Here is a 10,536-nt window from a genome sequence, read left to right on the forward strand (position 1 = left end):
GTCCCTGTGCTTTGCTAAGCTTGTTCTAAGTAGGTGCTTTAGACCACTGAGCCATCTCACCAGCCCCACTTAGTCTTTTTTTTTTTTTTTTTTTTTTAATGGTACTGGGGATTGAACTCAGGACCTTGCACATGCCACACAGGTGCTTATGCCACTGAGCTGTCTCCCTGACCTAAACCACAATTAGAAGAACTATTTAAACACGTAGACTAGGTTGCCTTCCCACACAGTATACAGCACTCTAACAGACCACCTGGGTGTATTTCTACAGATTTTTCTAGACAGAGCTCTTACCAAAGAGTCGAGCATCAATTTGGTGGACTTAGCAGGAAGTGAAAGACAGAAATCTTCAGCGTCTGAAGGAGACAGACTGAGGGAAGGATCGCGAGTTAACCTGAGTTTAACCAATTTAGGAAAAGTCATCAGGTATGTAATCTGTGTAGGCACTAAGCATTTCTTGGCTGCCCGCCGTGGTGCTCACCTGTAACCCCCGCTCAGAAGACTGAGACAGGAGGATCTCAAGTTCAGGGCCAGCCTGGGCAATTTAGGGAGACCCTGCTCAAAACAAAAAATAAAAAGAGGGATTGTCTTGGTCACTTATTCTCAATGGAACAAAACACCCAACAGCTGCAATTCAAAGAGGGAACATTTTATTTGGTGTTTCAGTCTGTATCTTGCAGGCATAAACAAGAAGCAGCATGTGGAGCCTGGGCGGAGGAAAGCTGCTCACAGGCCGGCATGGGGTGAAGGGTGTGAACTATGCCTACCCTCACTGGCGAGGTGGCCACACCGTAGGCCTGCTGCTTGGGAGGGGGAGGCAGGCAGATTACTTGAGCCCAGGAGATTGGGGTCAGCCTGGGCAACACAGCAAGATCCCACCTCCAGCAAAGCAAAGCAAAGCAAAAGGTAGTGTTGGCATTGAAGAAATAAAAAGAAAGGAGGAATTCTTATTTGTAAGACCATTATAATCAGAAGAAGGGTGGGCAGCCTGCATACAACGTAAGGGACAGAAAGAGGCTTGTCTTCCCCCTTCTGCTTTTGCTGTCTTCTGGGACTATGAATTATTACGCCTCTGCCATGTGCTACGCTGCCTGGAGCCAGAGAAGTATGGACTGAAACCTCTACAAACTGAGCTAATAAACCTTTCCTCTCTCAACTTGGGGCATCAGGTATTTTGTCTTAGCAATGAGAAAAGTAATTATGTTTTTCACTGATTATCTAATTGATGTTTCTTCAAATCTAATCTCTTTTGTTTCTTTTCTTTTTTTTTTTTTTTGAGACAGGGTCTTGCTATGTAATTCAAGCTGAGCTTTGAATTCATTATGTAGCTCAGGCTGGTCTCAAACTTGTGGCCATCCTCCTGCCTCAGCCTCCTAAGTGCTGGGATTACAGGCATGTGCTCCCACATACAGCTTAATCTCTTTTTCATCAATGACTTTAAAACCCTTTTTGGTGTTCTCTGACATGGCCTCTACTACCATCACTGAGCCTCCTGGGACTTCATAACTCTATGATTTCCATTAGTTCTGGAAAATTCTTAGTATTACCTTTCATATATCACCTTCAACCATTGTTTTTCTTCTTATCTCTTCTGGGAGCTCCATGGACTACCTGGGACTTCCCACTCTTTCCTCCCTGTTTCTTACCTTTCCTGTCCTGTTTCCTATCTCTGTGGCCCTGGACTACAGACTGGATCATTTCTCCTGAACTGATTCACTAATTTCAAATATCACACTGTCTAATCTACTGTTAATGCTAAGCGTGAACAAAAGGTGTTTTTCATTTTTGTTCTTCTTTTGTAAAAGATCAATTTAGTTGTTTTCCAACAAATTATCTTAATTTTATAGATTTCTTTTTCCCTTCTTCTGATTATAATGTCTTACAAATGAGATTTCCTGCTTTCTTTTCTTTATTTCTTCAATGCCAACACTACCTTTTGCTTTGCTTTGCTTTGCTTTGCTTTGCTTGAGGTGGGATCTTGCTGTGTTGCCCAGGCTGACCCAATCTCCTGGGCTCAAGTAATCTGCCTGCCTCCCCCCTCCAAGCAGCAGGCCCACGGTGTGGCCACCTTGCCAGGCTCCACACTGCCTTCTTTGCTGACCCCTGGAGCAGGGGAGGGACTTTTCTTCCCCTCTCCTACTAAGGGAGCATGAACAAAAGGCAAGAGAAGGACTTCCTGCCACTCTTGGATCCGGTGTTCACACCACCAGTGCTGCACAAAGTAGCATCACGGCCCCATCCGGGTTTAGTGCCTGAGTTTCTCAGTCCCAGCTTCCCCCTCTGGTCTCCATTTCTCTGGAGAGGGAGTGGCAGCCCAAGCGCTCTTGCTCTGGAGTCCCTGCAGGAAGTGTCTCTGCTCCTCTGGGTCATTATCCGGGTTAAGGGGGTTGAGGGGATTTGTGGTTGTTCCTGAGTGATCCCAGGGAATCAGGTCTCCTCCTGACACCCTCTTCTAAGCTGTTTGTTTCCTTTCCATCCAGTGCTCTGGCTGATGCCGCCCTGAGGAAGAAAGTCCTGCACGTTCCCTACCGAGACTCTGTCCTGACCAAACTGCTCCAGTCAGCTCTGGGTGGGAACAGCAGAACTACTCTGGTAAAACCACTTTCTTGCCACATTTTAGACTGATTTGGTTATGCTGGCTATTGGCACTGTCACTGTGATTAAAATTCTCAAGGCTCCCACAACGAAGCGCTTCACAATGACCTCCTAACACGCTACCTTGCATCCACTGCTATCTTTTCCTCTAGTGTTCAAGTGAAGCTTTTCTAGGACTAATCCTAATTTTTAAATTTATTCTTTTCTGTAATTTTCAGGAACATATATTACTTTCGGTCTGGTTTTGCAGTGCTGGGGGTAGAACCCAGGACCTGGAGCATGCTAGGCTACACCCCAGCCTGGAGCATATATTACTTTTACTACCAGAACAACAACAATTTAGAACCTACCCCTGGCAAAGTCATGCTCTTCTCCACCAGCAGTCACTACATAGTGAGCTGGAGGTCAGTCCTGTGGAAAGCAGGCGCCCGCCCCATCTGGAGAGCCACCAAGGCTGGCATCTCAGCCCAACTCCAATCGTCAGCATGGAGCATCTGTCCTGTCTGCGGGGGGCGTGGGCTGAGTTTAAACGGAGCTCTCTGCTCACCAGCTACAGAGAAGAACAAACCTAGGCAAACGCTGCCTCCCTGGGGGTCCTACTGAAGAGAAAAAAATGCTCCCTCCTGGGACATGAGAGCCTCCTCTGCTCCCCAAATTCACAAGAAAACACATCCTTTCTTTATCTCTTAATCTTGCCTATTTTAAAAAATTGTTTGAAAGTTACTTATTTCCCAGTCACCTGAGGGCCTCCACCAGCCACCCCTCAGGAAACTGAAATAAAACTGTAGCTCTCTGGTAAAGCACTCACCTACCATGCATGGGGGCCTGGGATCACCCAGCTTCAGCACCCAGCAGCAGCAGCAGCAGCAGTAGCACAAGGCCCACAACGCACCCCCTGAATGTAAGACTAAATCAACAGGCCTCAGCAGGCCTATACACAATCACCTGAGGCAGCGAGGCCAGCAGGGCAACATTTAGGTGGGTACACTGCAAGATTACTCCCGTAAGACTGGAAAGGATTGACTGAAAACTTAGTCTGTTCTTTAGCTATCGTTGCTGTTTGTTGGGGGTTTTAGTGCTGGGAACTGAAAGAAGGACCTTGGCTCTCCTAAGGTGTGCGCTGTACCACTAAGCTGCTTCCCAGCCCCCATCACAATGATTTTACAAAGAATTTTAGGGGAAGGAGGTGAGAGGTGATCCTTGATCATCTCAGGAAGCAGATAAATCAGACTCTACCCTGCCAGCCTCCAATCCCGAGTCTCTGCAGCACCAATCCCAGTTTTAGCACAGATCTTAAAACCTCATTTCCCCTTGCTGGTCCCACCCCCTCGGTGCACTGAGCAGCCACCAAGTCCTAGCATGGTGGCAAACGCCTGCAATCGCAGGGCTGGGGGTGCTGAAAACAGGAGGATCGCTATGAGTCCAAGCTGTGTAGGGAGACCCTGTACCAAACACATAAATTTAAAAAAAAAAAAACCAAAACCCTCATTTCCTTCATTTCTAGAGTGGAGCTAGTAACAATGGTTACCTGAAAATACTCCTGTGATGAAAACTGAGGCGATACAAGTGAACCAGATTTAAAGGCATAGAGAAGCTAGGTGTGGTGGTTCACAGCTGAAAGCCCTGCTCCTCAGGAAGCTGAGCAGGATGACAACTTCGAGGCCAGCCTAGGCAATTTAGCAAGATTGCATTTCAAGATAAAATTACAAAAAGGCTGGGGATGTCACTCAAACCTTCCTGGATTCAGTCCCCACACTGAAAACAAAAAAGTCTAAAGCCTTCTTTGTTAGGCTTTTATAGCTCTGGACCCCAAGGGTCCAGGTCCACGCACCACGTGCTGCCAAGAGGAGGGGATAATGTTTTCCCTGTCACCAATAGCGACCTGCCCACCTTGAAGGAAAGCTCTGATTTGTGAAGTTTGTTTTCTAATTTCTAGAACCATGACTCCAAAGTCAGTACCCAGACTTGAAGCCATAGAAATGGCTGCCAAGGCACGAGCAATTCGCGCTGATCTTTGCAATACCAACTTTAAACAGTCACTGGAATCCCTGAGAAAAATCCTGGGGACTCAGTGCTGAGGACAGTGTGGTGCTAAGGTTGGCCGAGTGGGAACTAAAGTTGGTTAGCGGTGGGTTAAAACTCCACTTCTGCCAGTTATTATCTGGGTGATCTGGAGGGTATTATTTTCTGTGAACCTGATTTTCTGAGTTATAAGGTTTGAACAATCCTGTAAGTTATAAGATGCAAAACTGTTCTATGACTGTTAGCTGTTTTCACGTCAATAGTGATAACGCCCTATATAAATAATAAAATCTGCAAGGGATGCTTTTACAGATTGCAGCCATAAGTCCAGCTGACATCTGCTATGAGGAAACTTTGTCAACATTAAGATATGCTGAAAGGTACATTTATGAATATTTCTTTACCATAGTGGGTCTGTGTTCTATATCAGGGAACCTTTTCCAGGGCTCTCCTGCTTGATAGATTGACCTGTGGGGTGAGGATCTAGGAGCAGAACAAAATGACTTGCAACAGAGAAGTGAAATGAAATAAAACAGATAACAAAAATGATTCTGTCCCTGAAGTCCTAGATAGGAAAGGAGTTGTGGTCTCAGACAGGAGGAGCCCGGATGCCAATACTGAGGTGATACATTGTATGTCTCCCTGTAGTTTCCTGCCAAATACCATGGCTGTCCACATATTCATGTAACACAGGGAGAGAAGAGAGCCAGGCAGGGAGTGTCTGTGCTAATAATAAATGAAAATGAGCTAGGGAAGAAATGAGCTTCTGGTGACCCCCCCCCCTTTGAGTACATCAGCATCCCCCTTTGCTTGGTGACTTAGTTACTCTTCTCTCTTTGCTGGGGCAAAATACCCAACACCCAAAATGAAGGAAGGAAAGGTTTATTTAGCTCACAGTTTGTGGAGGTTTCAGTCCATCCTCAGCTGGCTCCAAGGCAGAGCGCCACATGGCAGAGGGCCGCAGCTCATGGGAGTGGAAACCAGCCAAGAGCAACGGGAGGAGCAGCAGCCACAGCAGCTAGCAAGCTCTCTCTCTCTCTCTCTCTCTCTCTCTCTCTCTCTCTCTCTCTCTCTCTCTTCTCTCTCTCCCCCTAGTGCTGCCCCAGGGTGGGTGTAGCACTCACATCCATAATTCCAGCATTGGACCAAGAATTAATCACAGACTTTAGAAGCTGCCCCATAACTACATGAGGCTTTGGGAGGACAGCTAGGCACAAACCGTAGCACTTGGCTACCTCATCCACCAGGGACCATGTAGGGATCACAGTCTTTGGAAAGTGCCTGGAAGTTGTAGGCTCCTCTTCCCTGGGGGAGGCTATCATCGCCTGCCTCTGTGCTCTTTTTTTTTTTTCCCCCGTGGAGCCAGGGATTGAACTCAGGCCCAATGCTTATTCTACTGAGCTATCTCCCCAGCCCCCTTCACACTGTGCTCTTGCTCTTTAAAACTCACATCTGCAGGGCATCCTTCACCATCCTCTCACCTGAGCACTGTGAGAAAAATGAGTATAGGTATGGGTGGAAACCTAGCCCACCAGGTCCCCAGCCCTCTTCCTCACACCAAGGCAGAGCCCAAGGAGCTGCCCCTGCAGCTCCAGTCAAGGCAGAGAGGAGCTGGACCTTCTCAGTCTAGGATCTTGGCGTCATATGGAAATGAAGACTATTTGCCATTCCTGAGTGTCACTTGTCAGGTCTCAGGGCTTGTTAGCCAGCTAGCTCAGCTCAGGCTTCCATCTGACTTCAAAAAGAGGCTGAGTCCTGACCCTTTTCTCCCTCACTTACTGAGGGGCTGAACCCTTCATTCCTGCAAAGTTGTGCCTGGTGTACAAGGGATGCTTGGAAACAATAATTATGATTATGCCTCCAAGTGATCGCCTTGCCTGATAGTCTTCCAGTGTCTTCTCAGTTTGTCCCTTGTGTCTGGGCTACACTTTCATTCTCACCCCTCATAGCACAGCCGCAATGTGTCACATCAGTCAGTATTTTTCCAGCAAGGCACGCTCAGGTCTTTAGGTAGAATTTCTGCTTGTGCAGCATTAGAATGCTTGGTTCTTCCTGCTTATCAGATGCACGTGTGTTGCTGGCCATTTTTGCAGGAGAGGCAGTGCTGCAGAGGAGAGAAGCAGGTTTGCAGTGGGCTGTGTAACTTGGGTCAGTCTTGCTGGAGACTGTTTCGATCTCTCCTGTGTGAAATGAGAAGAGTGAGTTTGCCAGACTTAGCAAATAAAAATACAGTATGCTGGCTAGAGCTGTGGTTCAGAGACAAAGCATAAGCTCTGTGTGCACACTGTCCTGAGTTTGATCCCCAACACAGATGTGTGTACTTGCGTGTATGCGTGTGCATGCACACACACACACACACACACACACACACACACACACTACAAGATGCTAGGTTAGTGTGAATTTCCAATAAAGAACCAGTTGTGATTTAGTAAAGTGTGCCCTGCACAATATTTGAGGTAGGTATTCCATGAGCTCTCTGGTGATACTGGAGGGGAATGAACCCAAAGACCACCAAGTCCCCCTGGCCTGGGGCACATGGCAGAACAGTGGCTCAACACTCCAGGGTTTCAGTTACTCTAGCAGCAGCAAAGGCGATTGTACACCTTCTCAAATAACGAAGTGTGCCCCAGGCCTGCAGATCCCTGGCCCAGGGTACTCTAGCTGAGCTATACGTTTATTTGAACCATGTATGTTACCGAAGTCACCGTGGGCCTTAACGGCTTAGTGGAACTGGAATTGGGCAGGGTGGAATCTCTGGTGACCAACTGGGGATGGGCTCCCATTCTGCCTGGCCTCTGGGCACACCTGTGGCTGCCCTGGGCCTGGCGGTTTAGCACTAGCCATGAAGGGACCTGAGAGAATGCTTGTTTGTCTTTGCTCATGAAAGGGCTAAAAAGGTCCGGAACAAAGCCGTTGTCAACACCGCCACACTGGCAAGAGAGTCAAGGGCAGAGAACAGCAAGCTACTGCTCGGAGGTGGGACCCCTGGAGTGGCAGGTAAACTGAGTCAGGAGGCTCTGTTCAGTCTATGGCTGGAGCAAGGAGGGTCTGAGCTGGCTAATGCCCTGGGACTGGGGTTGGAGGCCTGGAGCTGGGCCTGGACCTGGGGAGGGAAGGGCCCCAAGGCAGGTGGGAGGGTCCCTGGGCTTTGTCAAGATGTTTTTTTACTTACCCTTAAAAAAAAAAAAAGAGGGACTTTATTTTAAGGACAATGAAGATTCAGATGCAGTTATAAGAAATAATAGCCCTACCTTTTAAAATAGTCATGTTAGTCTTTTTGCTTATCTTTTTTTTTTTCTTTTGAGGCCATCATTCCTACCAGAACTGATGTTTACTTAATGTATGAGTGGGTAGCATTTGACATTTATGGCTTCATACAATTAAGTGAGGTGGCAGCCCAGGATAGGTCAGGAGCCACCACCTCTTCTAGTTCGGTGCTTGGTGTGGTGACTGGGCTCCTGGCAGACCAGCTACCTCAGAACCTTGGGCCAGCATGAAGGGCATGGTAAGCTCTGTGGGCCTAGTGAGTGAGGGTCCTAGCTTCGGTAATAATGGAAATGAAGACCAAAGCAACAGCAGGTAGTTACAGGCAAAAGCTTTTTGTGCCCAGCTCTAAAGGAAAGCGTACAAGATGTTATGGTTGGCGGAGGGAGCTAAGACCTGCTTGGTCATTATGTCGGTTCTGATTTTGCAGCTCTGAGGAATATTTGCAGCTTGAGGGGCACTTCTGTTCCCAAGAGACAATTGCTTCTGCCTGGGGAGGGCGCAGCCACAGTTTGCATAAGCTCTGCCAGAGTCCAGGGTGACCACAGGTTTTGGCAATGGCCAGAGACTTCTAGGTACCTATCCCAGGGCTTCTGGAGCAGAGGGCAACAGCCGAATGTCTCTGGTAATCTCTTATCTTTGTGTCCACCATCTGAAGGGTGATAAATTAGGTGAAGTCAGAATGAATGAGGCTTATGCTACCAGATTTTAGATAGGCGTTAAGTGACAAACGCGCCTACTACTGAGCAGAACAGGGATTGAGCCAAAGTTTTATGATGCTAGAGGAGGCAGGTACAGAGAACAGCAGGGATGCCAAGCTTTATCCTATTTTGAATTACCAATTGGGCATTTGTAAAGAGTCAGTGTTTCTTTGCAAAAGGCAGATTTAAGCCCCCAGCTGCCTCAAAAGAAAATACAAATCGTGCTCTTCATGAGTAAGAGATGAGTTTGTCCTCTGTCCTACCTCAGTGATCACCAACAGCTTTATTTTCTCATCTTGTTTACTCTTGAAGACACTGTTGAGGGCATCCTCGCTCTAATGTGGTACCTGGTTGATGAGGGCTGGTAATATTGGGAGGCTGACAAACTGGAGAAGAGTGCGGACCATACTTTTAATGAGTAACAGATCCCGAGTTAAGGCCCTGGAGTGCACCTGTCCCCTGGCTTTGAACGTCTCTAACTCTGCCTCTGAGCTCTGTTAAAGTGTGCAGTTGATTCTAATGCACTGACATCCAGAATCACAGCTTTAAGTTAGGGCCTCAGTTTTCACTTTGGCACCTGAAGATTACAAGCTATCCAAGGGGCGTATACAAGATACAGAATGGGTAATCACACTACAGAGTGAAGGTCTAAGTTTTTAAAATTATTACAGTAAAGACATTACCATTAAGCCCTCTCAAAAATATTCCCCTCACTTTAAACTCTTATCCGCAGTTCATTTTTTAATTTTTATTTTTATTAGTACACATATATCGTGCCTGAAGATTCCATTCATCATGAGAGGTTACTACACTGCATGACACTTTTTTTTTTTTTGGCAGTGTTGGGGATTGAACTCAAGACCCTGTGCTTGCCAGGCATGCACTTAAGCCACTGAGCTATATCCCCAGCCCTGCATGACACATCTTAATTCTTTGTGCTTCCCCTGCTTTCCCTCCCGGTTGCATTTTTCATTGACCTCCTTCCCATTTCCTCCATCTCTTTTCTGCTATTATCTTTTGTTCTTTATTTCTCATGAAAGAGAAAGCATAAGTGACATTTCAGCTTGTGTGTCTCATTTATTTCACTTAACATTGTGGTCTCAAGGTAATTTGTTTTCCTGCAAATGTTTCCAGTTTATCCCCTTTTTGGCAGCATAGCACTCTATTGTGTATAAATATATTTATTTGTTCACCTGGTGATGAGTAATTCGGCCACTGCCATGACTTAACTATTACAAATTGTGTCGCTATAAATGTGGATATGCACGTGTCGCTTAGATAGGCGTTGACTCTTTTGGAAAGTTACCTAGAGTGAGAATAACTGGGTTGAATGGAATTTCTTGTTTTAGTTTTTTGAGGACTCCCTAATATTTCCATACCGTCTGTACTAATTTACATCCCCACCACCAACACAGAAGGATTGCTTCGCGAGCGCAACCTAACCAGCGTTTACTGTTATTGGATTTCTTGACGATAGCCATTCTTTCTGGAGTAAGATGGATTCGCAGTGTTGCTTCAGTTTGCATTTCTCAAACAGTGAAGTTGAGTATTTTTTCATATATTTATTGGCCATTTATATTTCTCCTCCTGAGAAATGTCTTTATTTCAGTTGCCCATTTTTTTGAGTGGGTCTCTTATTTTAGGGAAAGGTGTAATTTTTAAAAATATTCTTAATATTAGTCCTCTGTCCCAGGAATAGTTGGCAACATTTCCATTTTCCATTTCTGTTTATTCAGCTGTCTATCCCCTTTACTGTATAGAAGTTTTTAAATTTGGGGCTGGTGAGATGGCTCAGTGGTCTAAAGCACCTACTTAGAACAAGCTAAGCTAAGCAAAAGCACAGCGACCGATGTTCAATCCCCAGCACCACATGCCAGCCAGCCCTGCCCCCTGGTGGGCTGAGCTGGTCACACACACACACACACACAATAAATAAATAAATTTTAAAAAA

General features: G+C 46.3%; 1 protein-coding gene across 1 annotated transcript in view; it reads left to right on the plus strand.

Annotated features, from left to right (window-relative positions):
• LOC101592744 (kinesin-like protein KIF28P) overlaps positions 1–10,536 on the plus strand; it is an 86,630-nt gene that overhangs the window by 41,836 nt on the left and 34,258 nt on the right. The window contains exons 3-6 of the mRNA XM_023710190.1: positions 272–426; positions 2,481–2,592; positions 4,930–4,997; positions 7,508–7,617. Of these exons, the coding sequence (XP_023565958.1) occupies positions 272–426; positions 2,481–2,592; positions 4,930–4,997; positions 7,508–7,617 (445 nt within the window). The remainder of the gene's footprint in view (positions 1–271; positions 427–2,480; positions 2,593–4,929; positions 4,998–7,507; positions 7,618–10,536) is intronic.

This window comes from Octodon degus, unplaced genomic scaffold (assembly GCF_000260255.1).
Source record: "Octodon degus isolate 3935 unplaced genomic scaffold, OctDeg1.0 scaffold00017, whole genome shotgun sequence".
NCBI classification, from domain to species: domain Eukaryota; kingdom Metazoa; phylum Chordata; class Mammalia; order Rodentia; family Octodontidae; genus Octodon; species Octodon degus.